Here is a 22,045-nt window from a genome sequence, read left to right as displayed (position 1 = left end):
ATCATGGCCGGGAACTCTGCGCACTATCACAATACAACTAACAGAACAATGAAGAAATAGCAAATTATTTCTTATACTGATGGTCCACTGAAGCACTAAAATATATTTATCAGATTATTTATAAGAAATCTTAAAGGGTTCTAAACTTAAAGACAAATATAAATTCACTGTGCTACTCATGAGAGACTTGATTTGGAGGAATTTGTTTTTAAGCATGAGGATGAAGACTTAGTCATTAAATGAGTGCTGCGATGAATGCAGTCCTGAAGTGGATAAGGGCACTCTTCTGAAAACTGATTTCAAAGTCTGAAGAATTTGAATTGTTTGAGAGTTGGCTACTGTGAGAATTAGAGAATCTAAGAATTAGAGGATCTGATTAATAAGACATTGAGCTAATAGAAAACCAAGATGACTTCTAAAAGAGGTGCTACCATGAGAAGGACCTGGATCTTCAAAAAATTCTGAGACACACAGATGATCCAAACAGAAAAGCTATATATTGGAAAAGTTTAGGATCAAGTCATGAAAAGCAAATATTGAAGATGGCAGGGAGTATTAGGAATATGAAGGTATCTTTCGTTGAGATCTATAGAGTAGAGATAGTCATTTGCAGAAACTTCTTGGATCAACAATAAGAGTTTTCAAATGGAACTGTGATCGCTTCAGGAGAAAATTGAGAGAAGAGAGATCTAAGAACACTCAAGAGCTTCCTGCCCTCTTTTGTTTTATGAAATACCTGAGTAATTTCCCTAGAGCTGAGGGGAATATGGCACAGCGATAATCCCTCCAAATTCTGTAACACCTCTGAGTCCAAATTCAACAGCACCAATCTTTTGGCTGTGTTCAAAAAAAGAAAAGTGGCCATAAAGAGATAAGAATGAAGGGGAATGTCAGAGTGTGATGGGGCACAGTTGCCCCTCATTAGTATGTAAGGGGTTTTAAAGCAACCCTGGGGAGCTGTGCAGGAGGCAGCCAATAAGGAAAAGGCTTGTAGTGCCAGCCAGTTAGGGGAAGGTTTATTGGAGGAGCCAATCAGGGCCAGGCTGGCCCATATAAGAAGGGGCTGCTGAGCAGAGGAGGTGGCAGTCACTCCCTGAAGGGTGAGGGAGAAGGACCACGGACAGAGTAGTGCTGGGTGGGGTCAGCAGAATATGAGAAAGCTCCAGGCTGACGGCTGCCAAACTAAGGCCCTGATACAAGGGCAGAGGAGGTACTAGGGCTGTGGGCCAGGGAAGGAGATGGTGGAGTTGGAGGAGGGGCAGTACATGGCTGTTGGCTATAGGGTATCTGGGTTGGGGCCCGGAGGAGGGAACCGGCCTGGACTCCCCTCCCTTTTGCCACCACTGGCCACTGAGGAAAGTGACCCATGCACGGACTGCAGTCTGCCACGGAGACAAGTTGCTAGAACCTGGACTGCAGATTGCCACCGAGGCAAGTGGTTGGACTGAGGACTGTTGGTCCCCTGGAAGGGGGGAAAGAACTGAGTGAGGCACAGCCGGAGGACTGTGTCCAGAAGAGGATGCGAGTCCTGCATGAGGAAACAGGAATGACAACAGGCAAGACACCATCTGAGGAGGGCGCACTGGCAACCACCAGCTAATTCCCAGGACAGCCAGCAGGAGGTGCCGCAGTGGTGACTTGAGCCCCGTCACACAGAGAATAGCCCAATGAATTCCCTGTATGCTCCTTTTCTGGTAATTGTTTTAGCCCAGGAGAAGTGGCAAATCTGAGTCTACTCCCAAACTGTAACATTTGGGCCAACTTCTCCTTGATGCTTAATGTGGTGATTAACAGAGAAAGGTGTTCTTGGTCTAGCACTTTGTAAGAGAGAAGATGAGACGTTCGTGTTGTATTCGGAGGAATGAAGCACTAAGAAATCAGAAGAGTCTCAACAGGCTTTGTATCAGAAAGGAAATGTATGTTGCTGAGAAAGATGGCGCTTCTTTATATTTGCAGATAATATAATAGCATTATCCAGGACAACACCACAGAGACACTGGCCTTTGAAAAGCGCTCATATCACACAGGTGAAAAGGTGAAGAAAGCCCTGAGCGCAGAAAAAGCTGCCTGGACCTCCTGCTGAGGAAGATGATGGGAGTGAGGGTAGATCCTGGGCTCATCCTCTGTTCAGTACTGTTGGTCTAGTTGCACAAACTACTCCACCACCTCTGTCAACTGGAAGCAGGCCTTCCCAGCACTCAGGAATCTGAACTGGCAGATGCACACTGCCTGGGAATCCTTGTCCTTTCTCAGAATGTAAGAATTTCAGCTTCAGAAAGTAAAGGTATTATATAAGCCTGTCTTTTTTCCTCACTCCAGACACAGATGAGCAACACCTTTAGAATGCACAACAGCCTTTCAACCTCTTTTCCCATCAACAATTGCAAATTAAATACTATCAATTGTGTATCATACTTTGTCTGCTTATGTGACCGTAGGCACTTTAATTAAAAAATAAAATCACATCAACTATCTAGCTCCAAGCAAAATTAACTTATTCTATCAAGGTCTTTTGAATGGGACATTTGGGAACTTCAGTCACCTTATTTTTGTTAGAATAATGACCTAAATATTAGTTTGTCATAAAGAAGAAAATGTGGAGCAATGCGTGTAAGGTTTCTTTGTACTGTAGGGCAAAAGACCATATACTCAGGTTCCTCCACTGAGCGAATCATCTCCCCCAACTATGTATAAATCTATAAAATGAGTATGATATTTTATAGGGGTGTTGTGAGGTTTAATTAACTGTGATCCTTTGAAGAAAGTTATTTGATAATGAGCCTGAGTACATAATTTGTACATAAAAATGTATGTGAGAGCCATGTAGCATATAGGAAATCCCTAAGTTTATTGAAATACCATAGATCAAACAACTCCAAGCATCAGTTTGATCCTTGCATCAGCAGGTGCAACTCCCATTAACTTCTATTATTATTATTTGTACTACAATAGCCCTGCTGCACTAGGCACTGTACAAACACAGAGACAAACCCAGTGCTGAAGAGCTTAGTTTAAACAGAAAAGACATGTGAGAAGAGAAACCAACACAGAGGAGAATTTACTTACATGAGGTCACACAAGTGGCAGAGCTGGGGATATAACCTATATCTCCTGACTTTCAATCCAATGCCCCATCCACTAGACCATGCTGGATCTTATCAATGGGAGCTGGACTCACACCAGGGATGCATTTAGTTGCAAAGGTTAATTTGTTTCAAGATCAAAGACTAAGCCTGATCTTACTGTACATACTTTTCAGCAGTTACATTTTTATAGTGTCTCATAGATCAGAGATATTATTTTAAAGTCCATAGATGCAAGTACAGGTGGCTGTCTTCCATTTGCTTTATCAGATTCCTCCCCTCCCCCCATTGGGATATTGCCATCAATAACTCTTACATGAATTGAATGTTATACACTAGAATCATTGATAGAAATACTTATATTCATCCCTTCAGTTATTTCCCTCTCTTTGGGTCTTTATTATCTCACAAATAGAACAAGGTCACAGATCTGAATTTCTACTCAGCTATTATCTGTATCTATTCACAGCTATTATCAAAAAGTCCACAATTTGAACTGTTGTAACAATCTTACCGTTCAATAGCCACCAAAGTAATGGAATAAAACCTGGACTTTCACTAATGTACTTCAAGCCTTTCAAGTTGATGCTCACATTGTACAGTGACATCAGCATTAGCCTAAAATAAAATTAAAAAGGTGATTAAATTGCATCTTAAACTACATCATTACAATAACTGCATCCAATACTTACGATGAGCATCTACAGATGGCTAGATCCTGATGCATATTTCAAATTCAATATATAAGATACAAGATATGTACTTATGTCCTGTTATATACATACAGCTACATGAATGCAACAATATGAGAGATTTTATTTAAATTAATAAATCAAAATATATTAATCATGTAAAAGTCAGCCAATTTGACAGCATTTAAATTCCTCTGAACTGAATGGGACTAGTCACATGAGTAGGGCAAGCAGAATTTGGCCTTACATGATCACTCACCATATGCAACAGAATCCTCTTAACTGGGACTCCCCAGAAGGCGGCCTATCATCCTGATTAAGCCGCTTGTCTCAACAAATGAAAGGGCCACTTAAAAAAAAATAAAAGGCTGCAAAGATTTTATAACAATTACTATACTGAATCAAAAGAACTAAATGAAATTTGCTGCATTTCATTCATTCTTCTTTTGATTTTTGACAACTTCTGTATTAAAAAAAAGACAGCAGCTTAGAATTTCACAACTTTAATACCTAGCTATGCATCTCTTAATCATCCGACACTGGCCACTCGTGTCCCTGTCAAACAAAGTTTATGCTAATTCTATACCAATTAAAGCAGCAGTCAATCATTCTCCTTATTAGGATAAATCTGTTCTCTGGAAGACATCCTGACAAAGGAGAGGTCCCGAATCTAAGAGGTGCTGAGCATCCTGACTTCAGTGGGAGCTGAGGTCACTCAACACTTTAAAGGATCAGGCTATAGGTAAAGCACACTCTAAAATAAAATCCGACAGAGAGGTTATTAAGAGAGAAAAGGTGAGACTCCATTGTAGTATATTGCAGATGATGTATTCCTTACGCCATCCGATCTTAAATCGAACTTCGCACCCCTTGATAATCTGTACGTTATTCCCTGATAACCTGAAACTTCTACGCTTAAACTCTGTACCGTTCACTTTTTTTTAAAACATCATCTTAATAAAATTTTTACTCTTTGCCAAACAATGTGTCTTAATAGCCAGTGGGACCAGGAAATTATCCCAAGCAGACACAATGCCTCCTGGAGTGCCATCCTTAAAGAAGGCACAGTGGTATCCTCTGCCACCATACTGATCCAACTCCACTGGCTGTTGTGGACAGGGTTGGGGCCACACCCATCTTTTTTTCATCTCACACTAAGTCTAGTGCTAGCAACAGCACTGGACTCTAATAGTCTTTGTGCTGAAGGGACTCGTAAGGACTGTGTGACTGGCGTCTGTGCAGAAGGTAAGGGGGTATTATGGGAGAAGACACACTTCTTGTTGCCCTGCTCACCCTTGCTTAGGCATGAAGAAGCCAGGCAAAATTCAGGCCCAACATATATAAGCCACTAAGAGTAACTGTTGCAGCCACAGAAAAGCAACAAGCCTTGAGTGTGCTGTATTCTCAGCTGACTGCCAATCCACATGTCAAGAGTGAAGGGGACGATTCCGGCCCCAGTTCTGGCAACATATAGGACTTGCAAGAGGTTGGAGAAGTCCCCTGAAATAGGAGCAGCATAGGACTTATGCAGCCTCCCTCATCAGCCCTAGCACCAGAGCAGAAATGGAGGGAGGGGACATACCCACAGCGCAGAGTACTCCAAGGGATTCTGGACTGCTGCAGGGCTGCTCTAATTTATACCAGGGGCCCTGGCAGCAGCCCAGAACCCAGAGGATGAAACAGTGATGTAAAGCCACCACTGCCCCTGGGCTGCACCTCCCGGAAAGTACAGCACAGAATCTGTCCCTGGCATATGGAAACGACTTAAGCCATCCTTCTTCAAGCATCTACCCAGGGCCCCTGCAAGTACAACTTAACACGACCCCCATAATGTGACAGGATGGGAACTCATCCGTTCCTGTATAGGGGAACTGAGAAGGATGCCACTGTTCTGCCACCCTCTGAAATGTGTTTAGGAGTCCTTCACCAGTTCAGAGAGGATCATTCCTGACAGTGCCAGCCTAGTTCAGTACTTGCACCCACCAGCCATACAGTACTGTCCCTGTCAATGTCTCCATGTGCTCCCCCAAACACCTTCGCATTCACACAGGGCCAGACAATTTGGTCCTTAAACTGTGGCTATACTGTGAAAAATGTATTTTTGACTCTTAAATTTCATCATGGATCTATTGTGCCTTATGGATTCCACATCAAATTTGCTCAGTCTACAGGTAAAAAGATTTTTTTTTTTAATTGCCAGCCCTGCAAATTCAATCTGCATCTGAGTCAAAATGCACTCTTGCCTTTGCACACATCACCAGCAGTCACAAAGATGATGTAAACCAAATGATGCTCTCAGTTATACCTGCATAACTTCACTGCCTCCAAATACCTTAACACCTGTGCAACCCCACAAGCCTTCAGTGGGTTTTCATAGGATGTAACTGAAGGCTTCTGTTGGCCTTTTTATTTTTGGTGTTGATGTCTGAAAAGGAAAGAACCCAGCTTAGCTTTCAGATCACAGGTTGAGTCTCTGGGACTAGCAGTTAGAAAAAACATCTTTTATTTATATATCAGAAAATTTGACATGGCATCACACACACATTTTTAAAGTCAAATTACATTTAATGTTTATGCAGCAGAATGAAAATGCAAACATTTACAACAGAAAAGGTTAATATCTTTGGACATGGTCTTTCAATCTGTTCCTCAATGAAAATGTCAAACAGATTAAAAATGATGTAAAAGGACACTGCTAGTTTGTATTTTTCTTTCGCTTGTTTGTTTTGTGTGGAGCAGAGGGACTGGCTGTGGTGAGCTAAAAATGTTGGAATGTTGTGGGGAGAAGAAGAAGAAGAAAGTTTCTGAGTTTTAAACCCATTTTGCTAGCCACTCAGAAGATCTAAGCCCAAATTAATAATGTATTATTAACACCACCATAATGTGGAAAAACTCTTTATGCCACTTTCAGCTCTACTGCTCCTTATATTCTCTCTACATAAACACACTGTTTTTCCTTTGCTCTTCTCCCTATTATTACCGTATATACTTGTTCATAAGCCAAATATTTTTGGTAAAAAATTGACGCATCAAAAAGCGGGGGTCGGCTTATAAACATGTCTACACCAAAATTTAATGATTTTAAACTCTATGGCAGGGATCGGCAACCTTTGGCACGCGGCTCACCAGGGTAAGCACTCTGGCGGGGCGGTTTGTTTACCTGCCGCGTCCGCAGGTTCGGCCAATCGCGGCTCCCATTGGCCGCGGTTCGCCGCTCCAGGCCAATGGGGGCTGCAGGAAGCGGTGGCCAGCACATCCCTTGGCCCGCGCCGCTTCCCACATTGGCCTGGAGCGGCAAACCACGGCCAGTGGGAGCCGTGATCGGCCAAACCTCTGGATACGGCAGGTAAACAAACCGGCCCGGCCCGCCAGAGTGCTTACTCTGGCGAGCCGCGTGCCAAAGGTTGCCGATCCCTGCTCTATGGAATCATTAATTGAATATCTAATACACTGTCGTTTTGTTTACCTGGAGCATCTGCAGGCATGGAGCCCCTCAGCTCCCTGTGGCCACAGTTCACCGTTCCCATTGGGAGCTGAGAGGCTCCATGCCTGCAGACGCTCCAGGTAAACAAAATGTCCCGACCCTCCAGCGGCTTACCCTGACAGACTGGGAGCCAAAGTTTTCCAACTGAAATATAGGGTCGGCTTATGAAAGGGTCATACAGTTTTTGCTATTTTTCTTATCCATCTTGGGGGGTCGGCTTATAAACGAACGGGCTAATGAATGAGTATATACGATATATTCCTCTCACTCTTATTTTTGTTATTTCCCCCCATCCTCCAAGTAACAAAAATTGGAAATGCATAACTTAGTCACCACATCTCTGAAGTAGCTACACTTATTTATAAAGTAATTAGTTGAAAAAAAACCCAAAATGTTTCAAACCAGTATTTCCTTTGGTCAGTAGAAAAGATGTCATTTGATTTCGGAATCTGGACTCACACTTGTTTCTACAGCTTTTACTTGTACTGGTTTCTTAAAAATAAATTGTGTGACAACCTGTGCAGGCCTCACAAGTTTGACTATCAAACTCTCTAACCCAAGAGCCAGGTTTCAAGGCACGAGTGGGAACAGAATGTTTTTTGTCACTTAAAACAGGTTTGTGATGACTCTTTGGTTTGAATCCAAATCATACATGAATCCAGCCACCTTGATCAGCAAACAAGCATAAATATCTGTCACAACACCAAATATTAGGAAGTAGTCTTCATCGAATGAAGAATATAAATAGGATCAAAGATGATCATTGCATTATGTAAGATACTGTAAAATTTATTGTAGCACTGCTGTAAAATTAATTTGTGCACTGCCTCTTCTAGGCTGTATGCTAACCCAGTTTGATGGACTTTATATACTGATATTCTACAAACTAGATGTCCCCTGTTGAGTCTTTGGTTTGGTTTGTCTGTAGGATTGACTTGCACATGTTTTCAAATGGCTGTTGCGAGGTAGCTGGAGATTACACCACCATGAGAAACTGTTTGGCAATCAGCTTTAGTTGTCTTTACAATAAAGAACTTATTTTTTAAACTCATTTACAAAAGGAAGCCCTTGAAACACTGAATGATGACAATATTGCCAAGTGTTCAAAAATCAAGAGCCAGCCCCCAAAGCTCATAATTTTGGCTTAACAATCAAAAGATTTGTAGAAGTCTGGGCTCTTTTTATTTGCCTTATGGATTTTGAGTCTTTAGAGCAGGGGTTCTCAAACTGGGGGTCGTGACCCCTCAGGGGGTCATGAGGTTATTACACGGGGGGTTGTGAGCTGTCAGCCTTCACCCCAAACCCCACTTTGCTCCCAGCATTTATAATGGTGTTAAATTAAAAACACTTTTTAATATACTTATAAGGGAGGGTCGCACTCAGAGGCTTGCTGTGTGAAAGGGGTCACCAGTACAAAAGTTTGAGAACAACTGCTTCAGAGGTCACATTTTCAAGCTTTTCTCCGCAATCATGAGGGCTAGAAACTTGAATTTTAAAAAAATGAAAGTTGTGATTCTCACATAATCATATGACTTCAGAAATTGGGGCTTTCAGAAAAATACCAAATAATATGAAAGTTGGCTATCCTATTTTGAATGTTGACTTCCAAACCCTTTGCTTGGGAAACAGCATGATAGACATTAAGTAATGCTAAGGCACTCCGTAATAATATACATAAATAACAAATCATTAATAACATGGTCATTCAATATTTATGCTTTTTCACAGATCAACATTCAAATATCTACTAAAATAAAATACTGCATACATCAATCAAAGATTATTCACATCAACAGTATTGATCTTATTAATTTACTGTATCTTAATACTCACAATCACCATATTAAGGCTCCCAATCCCTATAGTATCCAAGCGCCATATACATATGTCTAAGATAAGCTGAATTTCATACCTGCCAGGTACAACTTGCTTCAATTAGTAATATTGCTCAGAAAATGGCAAAGAATGTTAATGTGTTTCATTTCTTCATTTACTGGAAAGTCTGACTTTTTCCCTTTTTGGATTGTGTATCATAGTATTTTCTTTACAATATTTCATAGCATCATAGATTCATTTGTCTCACAGGGCTTCTTTACAGACACCCCTTTACCAATGTTGATGATAGCAGCTTGTGAGTAATAAGGTGGCAGGAGGTCATTTACGCTTTGCTGGCCTAAGACAAATGCACATTTGGTACATATGTAAGCTATTTATTTAACTAACCAGGCATAGTATTTTAACAGATTATTTTTCATTTTGGATGGCGATACAGGGTGAGTCCTACATTTCTCTCACTTCTTTTCCCTACTTTAATACTCGAGCCTCCCTTAAATACCATTCATCCCAGCAACTCTACCTCTTCCCAAGGCAGTGATGAGCACATCTCCACATTGCCTATTATTCTGGTGCTTGATAGACCTTGCAGAGACACTGATGTGCCTGCAACACTGGCTGAGGGTAATCGGTATGCAGCCACCAGCCTTGTAACCACACCTAGTATATTTGTGAGGAATGGATGCTGTGAATATTATTTCCAATGGACATATTTCCTCTCCAGTAAAGTAAATAATGAATGAATCTGTGACGTGGTGTGTAAACCCCACACCAGCATGGAAGGAGTTAGGGAGCTGCTTGGGGCTGGAGTAGCCCCATCCTGCAGCACCTGCAAGTCATGCCAGGAATGGACAAGGAGCCTCAAAGGAGGAAGTTCCCCTCAATAGTGGACAGCACTGGATGAATGCAGGGTGCCATGCTTCCCAGCTCCCAGGAAGGCCTGATGTCTAGTGCAACCTCTGCCCTCACAAAAAGGAAACACAGATCTCCTGTGCTAAAAGGAGGAAGAGACTTATCCTATAGCTTTTGCTGGAGACCCAGAGGATTCTAAGGTGGACTATAACCCATCCAGGGCCTCTCTGAAGAAAGAGGTCAATATCCTGGTCAGAACTGCCTATATCTTTTCTTTTTTTCTTGGCTCCTTTCTTTGGCCTGGTCTACACTGGGGTGGGGGGAATCGATCTAAGATGACTGCTGCCACTCCCCTGTCGACTCTGCCTGCGCCTCTCACGCCGGTGGAGTATAGGAGTCAACAGGAGAGTGCTCGGGGGTCGATTTATCACGTCTAGATTAGATGTGATAAACTGACCCCCGCTGGATCAATCGCTGCCCACCGATCCGGTGGGTAGTACAGACATAGCCTTTAACTTCTTTTGCTGCCTTCGGATTGTTTGTTTCACCTGTGACTCTGAAAAGGGGAGAAACTGCCAGAAGGAGGGCTGAGAGCCCACCTCCACTAGACTGTCACTGAACATTCCTGCTAAAAGGACTGGATTTGTGTGACTGCTACTTTCCAAGTGGCATCCAAAGGAGGCATAGAGTAGTAAAAGAATCACTCAGTGAATGGAGGAGTACTGTGCTAGTGCCAAAACTTGTTGGCATGACATGTTTCTGCACTGATTTTCAAAAGGTCAATGTGATTTCAAAATTTAATGCATAGCCAAAGCCAACAGTGAATGAACTATTACAATGGCTGAGAGCTGCCAGATATATATCCACTTTAGAGCTCACAAAAGGGTACTGGAAAATACCTTTGCCAGAAACTGGGGGAAAAACAGCTTTTTCCACATCCTTTGGTCTATATCAGTGGTGTGCAACCTACGGCCCACCACTGGTCTATATCAAGTCCAAGAAATGTTTTTGGTCACTCTGAGGCAGCAGAAACTTTCCAGAAGCTAACGGACCGAATCTTGTTGCTGCATGGGCAATATGCAGTGTCCTACTTAGATGATATAGTTCTCTCCAGCCAGGACTGGGACAGTCGCTTAAGAACGGTCACAGCAGCGCTCCAGTTCCTCGCAGATGAAGTAAGGCCGGGAACCGCAATGTCATGTACTTAGGCTACACCAGGGGTCAGCAACCTATGGCACGCATGACAAAGACGGCACGTGAGCCGATTTTTAATGGTATGCTGCGGCCGCCGCTGGCCCTGCTCAGCTGAGCAGGACCAATGGCTGGGACCCCGGCAGGCAACAGCATGCCATTAAAAATCCTGCCCGGCCCAGCCTGCTCTTCTCCGCCACCCACCTACCGCTCTCTCTGGCGGGGGCAGGGGGCAGAAGCAAGCTTGGTCCTGCCGGCTGCTGCTGTAGGGCAGGCTCCGCCGGCAGCCAAGCTTCCCCCTCCCCAGCCTCTTCCCTCAGCGTGCTGCGTCGTGCCCTGCCTCCTCTCCCTCCCTGCCGCCGATGGCCCTTGCGAGGGAGGGGAGAAGAGGAGCCCCAGCGCCATCGCTGCTCAGACCGGGAAGGAGGCGGAGAAGAGGCAGGAGCAGGGCCTTGGGGAAGGGGGGTGGAATCAGGGCGTATCCCTCTAGCCCCCTGCCATGAGCCGCTCAGGGCAGGGGGCTGGGAGCACCCCCCCAATCCCAGCCCACCCCTCTGCCCTGACCCCTACACCCCCCTCATACCCCAGCCCCCTGCACCCCCCCATGACCCCAGCCCTGACTCTGGCACCCCCCACACATACCCAGCCCCCCACACCCTATGCCCTGACTCCTGCACCCCCCTCACACGCCCCCAGCCCTGACTCCTGCACCCTCCTCATACATACCCTGCCCTGACTCCTGCACTCCCCAAACATACCCAGCCCCCCTACACCCCATGCCCTGACTCTTGCACCCCCCACAACCCCACCCTGAGCACCAAACGGGAGCTCCTGCACCCCCCCACATTCCCACTTGCACCCCTCGCACCAAATGGGAGCTGCCCAGGTAAGCGCTCCACACCCAAACCTCCTGCCCCAACCCTGAGCCCCCTCCCTCATTCTAGCTCCTGGCCAGACCCTGCACCCCAACCCCCAGCCTGCTCCTTCACCCCCAGCCCTGTGCTCAGTGCACCCCCACCCTCAGCTCAGTGCAGAGAGAGGAAGAGAATGGGCCAGAACCAGGGAGAAGGTAGGTACCCACTCTACATGGGCAGGGCAGGGACCCCAGACCGGCAGTGGGCTGAGAGGGGCCGGCAGCTGGGACCCTGGCTGGCAGAAGCCAGCAGCCAGAACCCCAGACCAGCAGCGGGCTGAGCCGCTCAGCTGGCTGCTGGTCTGGGGTCCCGGCCGCCGGCCCCGCTCAGCCCACTGCCAACCTGGGGTTCTGGCTGCTAGCCCCTTGCCAGCCGGGGTTCCGGCCGCAGGCCTCGCTCAGCCCGCTGCCGGCCTAGGTGAACGGAAACCCAGACCGACAGCGGGCTGAGCAGGCCGGCAGCGTAAGATCAGCATTTTAATTTAATTTTAAATGAAACTTCTTAAACATTTTGAAAACCTTGTTTACTTTACATACAACAGTAGTTTAGTTATATAATATATAGATTTATAGAGAGAGACCTTCTAAAAAACATTAAAATGTATTACCGGCATGCGAAACCTTAAATTAAAGTGAATAAATGAAGACTCAGCACACCACTTCTGAAAGGTTGCCGACCCCTGGGCTACACCATGAGAGAAAGCCAACTACGACCCCTATTGAACAAGGTCCAAGCCTTGATAGATTGTCCTGTTCCCACGACAAAAAAACCCAACCAATTATGGCACTTGTGAGTTGCAGGCTGTTATCAACGTTTTGTGCTGGGATTCACCACTACCGTGGCCCTCCTCACAGATCTCGTAAAGGACAGATGCCCAGAAAGGGTCCAGTGGTTGAAAAGCCTGCGATAAAGCATTTAGGACACCAAAGGAGCATTTATGTAAGGAGCCAGTGCTTTTTAATCCACACTTTTCAAAAAGATTTATTCTGCAAATAAATGCCTCACATATAGGACTAAGGTTGATCCTTTTGCAAAAACATGAGGGGGAAGGACATCTGGTATTGTACAACAACCAAAAGTTGTTCCCCAGAGAGAAAATATTCTCCGTGATCAAGAAGGCGGCATTGGCAGTGAAATGGGCTGTGGATTCAGTGGATACTATCTGCTGGGAAACCCTTTTTTAAAAAAAATCATAGGCCACACTCCACTTAGGCGTCTGAACACCATGAAAGACACCAATCCAAGGATAATCCGCTACAACCCTATAGCTTCCAGGTACTCAACTGACCTGATAAGGCACATCAAAATGCTGACTTTTTTTCACAAGACAGCAATTCCAGCACAGGGGATGGCACCCTTGGCCCTGCCTTGAGAGGGAGGATACGTAAACCCTACCCCATTATGGAGGCGGTTAAGGCACTGCTTTGGGCTGGAGAAGCCTCATCACACCACACCTGCAAGTCATGCCAGCAATGGAGGAGTTTGAAAGGAGTAAGCTCCACTCAGTAGTGGGCAGCCCTGAAGGGGAGCAGACTGTTAAGTTTCCCAACTCCCAGGAAGAAGCCTGATAGCTAGCAGAATCTCGGTCCTCACAAAAAGGGAACACAGATCTCCTGTGCCAAAAGGAGGAAGGGACTGTATCCGATAACTTGTGCTGGAGACCTACAAGTTTTCCTTTTTATTTTTCCCTTTTGTAGCCTTTGGATTGTTTCACCTGTTACTCTGGAAAAGGGGAGATATAGCCAAAACGAGGGCTGAGAGCCCTCCACCGCTAGACTGTCACCAAATGCTCCTGCTAAAAGGACCGGATCTGTATGAATGCTACTTTCCAAGTAGCATCCAAAGTGGGCGCTCTGATGGGGGCAGATCCTTAACAGGATCATTAGGTAAAGAGCTGTAGTAATAATGGTCTACATTGTAAGATAACATGCTTCATTTTAAAAATATCTGGCCTTCATACACTTTCAGTTTGGTACAGAGTCCTGGCTTCATGTCTCCCAGAAGCTGCATCATTGTGTCCAACAACACCCGATTTGAATTCACCAGGAATTCACGGCCACATGCCAATGCAGCAACATCTACAACAGAACACAAAATAAAATAATAAAAATCACATTCCAAAAAACAGGAAAATTAGTTTGTATCTAATACAATCAAATATTAACTACCTGTAGGAACTGTGAAGACTGAGCTGTAACATCTATAAACCTTTCCCTAAATGTAGAGACAGAGTCAATACGGAATTGTATAATATGTTACTGAAGCAGTAAACAATACCTAGCAGTCAAAACACCTGTTTATAATTATACATTGTTCATTAAAATATGTATTCAGGGTGGCTCCGTAGCAAAATTTGTAATGCAATGAGTTATGAAACAGGTATGATTCAAAAAGCTCTGAACTGGCAGCATCTGTGGAAATAATGCAAAGTTGATCCTAATGGTCTCAGTTTTAAAGGAAGGAAGATGTAGATCAGTGGTGGGCAACCTGTGGCCCATCAGGGTAAGCTGATTGCGGGCCGCGAGACAATTTGCGGAGGCTCAATGTCCGCAGGCACAGCCCCCCGCAGCTCCCAGTGGACGCAGTTCGCCGTTCCCGGCCCATGGGAGCTGCGGGAAGTGGCAGCCAGCATGTCCCTGCGGCCTGCAGCTTCCTGCAGCTCCCATTGGCCGGGAACGGTGAACCGCGGCCACTGGGAGCTGCACGGGGCCATGCTGTGGACACTCAACATCCGCAAAATGTCTCACGGCCTGCAATCAGCTGACCCTGATGGGCCGCATGCAGCCCACGGGGCTGCGAGTTGCCCACTACTGATGTAGATTGTTTTATATTTATTCCCCCTACGTTCCCGGCTAGAGTACACATCTAAAGCAGCAACAGAGGTCAATATGCAAGATCTTCCCTGCTCTTGTAGGAGTGCTTCCTTATGCAGTGGACAACACAACAGGCAAAAAATGCAGAAAGACTATTTCTCTGCTAAGGATACAGTTTTCTCTTGAATAAACTTCTTGTACTATAGGAAGCAAAACAAGTTCAAATGTTAAGCAGTGAGGAATGAAACAACATTACAGCAGCTTGCTTTTAAAAAAAATGAGCCTGACTCTCCTCAGACAGATGTAAATCAGGAATAACTTGACTGAAATCTACAGAGTCATGGCAGGTGTAAAACTGGAGTAAGTGAGATGAGGATCAGGCCCATTGCAGTGTATTGTGACACACTGAACCCTTAAAGAGAAAATATATTGTAATCCTCACATTAACATGACAAAATTATGAGAATATATACATGTAGTCTTGCTATATTATCAATCCCAAAATGGTTAAAAAAGGGAGAATATATATTCACCAACAGTAGAGCGGAAAGAAAGAGAAATAAGTGCAAAAACGCGACGTTTTAGAAATTACAACCCTCGTCTGGAATGGATTTACTGTAACAAAATCTGGCAGGTGGTATTAGGCATCTTTTTTCCTATTTGCTCTTTTTACTGCTGGTTTTTTAACATTTGCAGGGTGCTTTTAAGTAATGACTGTGACACTGACAGACCACTTCAGCTTGATGCTGAGAGACCAGCTCAAATCAAAGCCATAGGCCAATTCACTTGTGGTTTGAATACCAAAGAAATTTTAATGTTATTGTCTTCACTTACCTATAATCTGTTGTTTACTATCGCATTACATTATGTATACCCTGTACTTAATTAACCCTAGATCAAAAGTTTATGTTAGTGAGAATTTAATTGATGTGTAAACTTCATGAAAACTAATGAAAGATTGTTTGGATTGCTGTAACTAAATGCATTGTGTATATCTCTGTAATTGGATTGCCCATCAAATGGGATTGAAGCCTTGGAAATATAAATGAAGAAGCATGCTAACTTCAAAGCATGGGTCATTGTGTTCGACAATGGGAAATCCACAGACCCAGTCTGCATTTAGTCAACCAAGGAAAAGCCCATTCTGTAATGGAAACATTTGCCAAATTGCTTTCCGGGGAAGACAGCTATAAGAATGGATCCAGGGAATGATCCTGAATATCTGAACTGTTTGGATTCTAACAGGGTTGAATACTGAGCAAGTAGACAGAGATCCCCAGAATTATTTGGATAAACGCTGAGAGACTTAGGGAAAGCTAGCAGATTACTACATCTCTGCTACTGATTTGGATGTACAAACTTAGACTCACCTTTTAATGTGTTTTACCTGCTTTAACTTCTCAATAACTCATTTCTTTTTCTTAGCTAATAAACCTTTAATTAGATTACTTGAGAAATTGGCTGCTAGTGTTTTTGGTGCAAGATTGAGAGTATCCATTGACTAGGGAAAAGTGACTGTTCCTTTGGAATTGGGAGTACTAATGTGAGGTGATTTTTGGTTTTAATAACCTTTCATCACAATGTCTAGTTTGTCTGGGTAGCAAGATGTGCTGGAGAGCCTAAGGGGACTGTTTGTGACTCCATGGTAAGACTAATATAGTGATCCAGGAGTGCACATGTGCTACTGGTGTGGTGAAATCTAATTATAGAATATACTACCAGTTTGGGGGGTCTGCCCTGTTTTCTGACAGTCTGACCTGAGATTGGCACTCTCAGTTGTGGGCTACTCTAGACAGTGTGACAATGATTTTGCAATCAACTGATGGTTTAGGTTGTTTGGAAGAGTAAATCATTGCTGGACTGGTTTACTGTTTCTGAAACTCTACATTGGTCTTGTTTTCTTTTTTTCTCTCCTGCTTAATAATTATTTTTACAAAAATCACCATAAAAGATTTTTTTCTTCTTTATTTGTTCTAAAGGAGAAAGCAGCATTAAAAATAATTAACAAACTTACTACATCATCCACTTCAAACCAATTTCGAGACAATTTTATATCTAAAATCTGGGGAAAACACTTGATACAAAAATCACAGATGCCCACTTGACATTTTTATACATGAAAAAAAATGACAAATGTCAAAGTATGAGTATCACTGTATGTGCTAATATTTTAAGAGATGGAGATGATGAGAGGGCAAAAGCATTTAAAATAGGTTCAGGGCCTGTACTAATGCTAATATGTTGGTTGGGTTCAAAGTCCTGCTCACCATTCTGTATCTTCAGGCGGCTAGCCCCAAATTTGTTAGACATTTCAGTAACAATAAATATCGCTCTCACATGAATACACTTCCGATGCTGAACCCAATGAACCCATTAAAGACAGAGAATACCCCTTGAAGAAGTAACAACATACGTCATAGAAATGTATCTTAAAAGACACAGAAACAGAGGAATTCCCATACTAGCTCAGACTTACATACATCTAGTTCAGTATCCTGTCTCCAACAATGGCCTGCACCAGAAGAGTCAGAGAAAGGGGCAAGAAACCTACAGCAGGCAAATATGGAATCCCATGAAGATCTCACTCTAATCCCCAATGGATAAAAACTGGTTTAAACCCAGAAGCATAAAATATTGTCTCCCTTCAACAACTATTTTTTTGCAGTAACTATAACAAATCTGGATAATCTTTTCAGCTATATAAATATCCAGTCCCTCTTTCAATCTTACTAAATTGTTGGCCTCAACAGCAGCCAGGGGCAATGAGTTTCACAGTCTAATTACATGTTGAATTAAAAAGTATTTCCTTTAATCAGTTTTTAATTTGCTACCTTTCAATTTTATTAAATGCCCTCGTGTTCTTGTGTTGGGAGGCAAGGAGACCAGAATCTCCCAATTTAGAGCAGACCTAATCTAACCTAGAAGACCCAAATTGTAGGCCAATCTGGTTACACATGATGGAAATTCTGTTTTGTTTTTTCATTTTTTCATTATAATTAAGAATTTATATCCAAAAAACCTACCTTAAAAATGTTAAGGTTGCAAAACCAGGATTAAGGTTCAATCATTCATTACAGTGTATCCTTTACCATATTTCTCCTTAAACATTCTCCTTTCCAAATTAAATAGACATACTAGGTGAAATCTCAGCAGCACTGAAGTCATTGGCAATATTATTTTTATTTTTAACTCCCACCGAAGCCTTCCTCATTCCACAAACCTCTAAACATTGTCATTGTCAGTCTCTGGACCTTTATTTCTGTTATGCTTTTATAAATGAAGGGATCTGAGGCAGAATAAAATCACACCTTTAATTTGTTGAAGGAAATAATGTTTTCTATATTATTCTTAATAGTCTTTCATCTTACTCACATTTACTAGATATCTTAATGAACTAGTCACAGTGACACCTAGATCACCACCATCCTACTCTAAAAATAGGTTATTAAATTCAGAACCCACTACTGTGTATGAATAATTTATGTTGTTGTTCTTATTTGGAACATCTTGTACTTGCCAATGTTGAATTTCATCTGCCATCATTTTGGCCAGTTTTCCTAGTTTTATTAGGAATTTGTGTAGTTCTTCACAATCCTCTCTATGCTTCCATCTCAATAGTTTGGCCCTCTTTCACGATGTTGATTCCAGGGGCACACAGCTTTTAACATTTTTCCATGCCAAGAGCAAACAGTTAATTCTTTGGCTTCCTATCTTTTACTTCTCACCCTAGGATATCAGGCTTCCTTAATAACCATTTGTGAGGAATATCAACCTTCTGGAAGTTGAGATAATTAGCTTATGTCTTCTACTAATATTATATTAGAAGTGAAAGCCTTGTCTAAACTTCTGATTTCAAAGCGTGATTATAGCGAGAGAGAATCTAAACGGCAGCTTTTTCTTTTCAACAGATCTGCTCCCAGGATGAATTCAGAATCATATTTACCAACTTACTTTAAGTTTTATCATGTTTTACTCTTCTTAGCATGGCAGAACTAACACAGCTAGAAGACAATGAAGCTTTCTAGAACTTGAAGAGAATAGTGATTCATAAATGATACCAACATTTTAAAAAAATCAGTCATTTAGTCAAACAGCTAGATATGCATCATCCTACATTTACTGCAATATATGCTCCTTACAGTACATGTGGAATATAGTCCTGACATACAAAACTGACTTACTTGTCACAATCCCTGCCAAAGCTAATACAAACTGATTTTCATCAGAATCCAGATCTTGGTGTTTGGTATCTTCACCTAATGACCTCACAAAGCTCTCCATAGTTTGTCCCGTGATTGTGAAAAACTTTACTGCTTTGCTCTGTAAGTGCGGAGGGAAAACATTCACTTTCACAGGTTGCACTAAGTAATACTGAAAGGAACATACAATAGGATACAAGTGTTGCCTCTACCCACTGTACATGTCATATTTCTTTACATGCTATAGTTTATTGTCTCTTGCAGAACTCCTCCCTTATGAGACCTCCTCCAGTGACTAGAACTCAGCTGCCAAATTCAGCAGTTACATAAATGGTAGAAGTTGTTAAATGTGGAGTGCAAACTGATCAGAAAACTGGCAAAGATGGTAAAGTAGTGCAACTTGAGCTCATCTAAGTGGCATTTAGTGTGATAGTAAAATGAGCAACTTAAATATGGCAGGGACAGAAGCAGCATTGCAGAAAAAGCAACTGATAACAGAGTGTAAGATAAAGCTGTGTAAGTTATACTCATTTTGCACATCCACTGAATGACAAATTAAGGTCAATTTATACCAAAAATGTATCTTATACGGTATGCTCCCAATTATCTGAATAGCATGGTGGACATGAATTTTGTTCAGTAAATCAGGAGTTTGGATAATCAAGAGGACAGGAGTGACACTGCAGGGAGCCCTCTGCAAGGTGCTGGGGAGGAGGCTGTACTGGCTGGGCAGAGCAGATCAGGACTCTGCTCTGACCCACCAGGACTGCAGCATTCCCTGCACCTTGCATCTGCAGGGAATGGGTGTCACCAGCCCTAGGATAGTGCAGGGAGCCGTCTGACGCTGTGCTGTCATAGCCCTGCTCACTCTCTCCTGTGACAGTGGGGCTGCAAAGGGCTCCCTGCACTGCCCCAGGAGCCATTCACCAGCAGGGTTACCTCTCCCATGGCTGAAGGTTTCTGCTCTATTGTCCGAACCTTTCCATTAGCCAAATCCCAGGGAGCAAGAAAGGGATTTGGATCATGCAGAAGTTCAGATAATAGGGTTTGGGAAAATTGGGAGTATACCTTATTTCCATTTGTCACCCAGAGAATTCCAGAGCAGTTGCATCCATTTACACCTGGCATGATTTTAACCTTTTTTTTTCAAACGATTCCTGGGCATTGAGAAATAAGTAGCCAATTCATCCTCAGTATAATGACTTTAACGCAGTGCACTGACTGTACATTTGTATATTCCACATAAACTAACCAACATATCCTAGGTGCCTATTACTATCAATGTGCAAGAAGTGCAGATATTTTAAAATCATGATCCATGGAATATTCCTCAAAGGCCTGGTCCACACTAACCCCCCACTTCGAACTAAGGTACGCAAATTCAGCTACGTTAATAACGTAGCTGAATTCGAAGTACCTTAATTCGAACTTACCACGGGTCCAGACGTGGCAGGCAGGCTCCCCCATCGATGCCGCGTACTCCTCTCGCCGAGCTGGAGTAGCGGCGTTGACGGCGAGCACTTCCGGGATCGATTTATCGCGTCTAGACAAGACGTGATAAATCGATCCCAGAGGATCGATTGCTTACGGCCAGACCAGGAAGTAAGTGTAGACCTGCCCTTAGGAAGTGACATAATTGATGTTTTGAATGAAATGTGTTAGTATGGCGAAGTAGTTCCAAACATGCACTTCCTTCACCAAAGTAACACGGGTTAGAATCTTAGTCGATCATAGTACTCTATCACTCTTCTCCATTTTAAATTGGTTTTAAAACAATCACTTTTAATTTTGTGGGCTAGAACAGAGGAAGAAACATCCCATTGTTCTTTGTGTTTCATGGCCTGAGAGGTAGACTGCGCATTTTCTGATGAGCACTGCAGGGTGGAGGACTGGTTGGTAGGTACGAACATTGGTGAATGAGTGGGCAAGGGAATTGCTGAAGTAATGTGAGGGATTTTTTTCCCCTGGTGGTGGGTTTGCAAAATTATTTACACTGTGATGGCAGTAATCTGCATTTTCAGTCTGATAGCTGGTGAAAGAAGAAAATGTCCCTCTTATCTGTGTCTTTTAACATCAAATATTAAATTACTGTTTGTTCCCTGCTTGCTCTACATTAAACCATTTATAGACTATAAAAATTGGATAGACCAAAAAGAATAAACAATTCAGAGAATTATTTTGCTATATGTTCAATTACTGAAATACACCTATGTGTTAAGATACGTTATCTACAGCACGTTATCTACCTAGAATACCTAAGCATTCCCACTAAAATGTATACATCTGTAGTACTCACCCCTCCTAGAATGTTTTTAACTGCTTCCTCATTGCTAGAGACACCCCATAACAAAGTACAGACTGCAGCTCCCATTTCTGTACAATATTCTGCCTGCTGCAGTAGTTGTTGTCTTGCCTCATTCAGCTGCTGTCGAAGGGCTAGTTTCTCCTAAAATTAATTTAAGTAAATTTTGGGAGATTAATACTGAAGGGCATTTCATTTGGTTTCAAAGCATCCCAACTACGTTTCTACCACTAAGCCAGAGAAAGGGAGACAATATTACGGCCATATATAAAATGCGGCAATTCACAGTACTTCCACAGAGCTAAATTCTCTCTCCAGAGCAGTCTGAATAACCATGCTGTGTGCTGGGGAAGTCAACAGGAGCTAGGAGTCTGTCACCTGCAACTTATGGAGCAGTGCTAGAGTTAAACAATGACAGCTACAATACCCTCAGTGGTTCAAGTTAAAGTAGAATCAGCTTCTACTACACAAAGAATTGCATCTCTCACTGAGAGACAAGAGATTTTAGCAAGACAGGTGAGTCTTGGGGTAGCAGTCCTGTGAAAAACTGCTAAGTATCTCAGCCATGTGAGATAAAGTTGCTTGTGAGCTAGAATAGATGCCCCAGAAAAAAATAGAGGCCTATCTAAGAGAAGCTAGAGGCTATACTTCCCTGACATGCAGTGGCAGAATGAGACAGGAT

At 43.0% G+C, this 22,045-nt stretch overlaps 1 protein-coding gene across 1 annotated transcript in view; it reads right to left on the bottom strand.

Moving 5' to 3' along the window:
• Positions 1-22,045, bottom strand: part of LOC113404995 (heat shock factor 2-binding protein-like) — a 44,682-nt gene that overhangs the window by 5,442 nt on the left and 17,195 nt on the right. Inside the window, exons 4-7 of the mRNA XM_026651100.2 lie at positions 21,358-21,507; positions 19,044-19,182; positions 14,010-14,127; positions 3,598-3,701 (exon numbers count right to left, since the gene is read on the bottom strand). Coding sequence (XP_026506885.1) covers positions 3,598-3,701; positions 14,010-14,127; positions 19,044-19,182; positions 21,358-21,507 — 511 coding nt within the window. The remainder of the gene's footprint in view (positions 1-3,597; positions 3,702-14,009; positions 14,128-19,043; positions 19,183-21,357; positions 21,508-22,045) is intronic.

Source organism: Terrapene carolina, unplaced genomic scaffold, assembly GCF_002925995.2.
Source record: "Terrapene carolina triunguis isolate 2854851 unplaced genomic scaffold, T_m_triunguis-2.0 Scaffold30, whole genome shotgun sequence".
In the NCBI taxonomy this organism is placed as follows: domain Eukaryota; kingdom Metazoa; phylum Chordata; order Testudines; family Emydidae; genus Terrapene; species Terrapene triunguis.
This window is presented reverse-complemented; position numbering and strand designations above follow the sequence as displayed.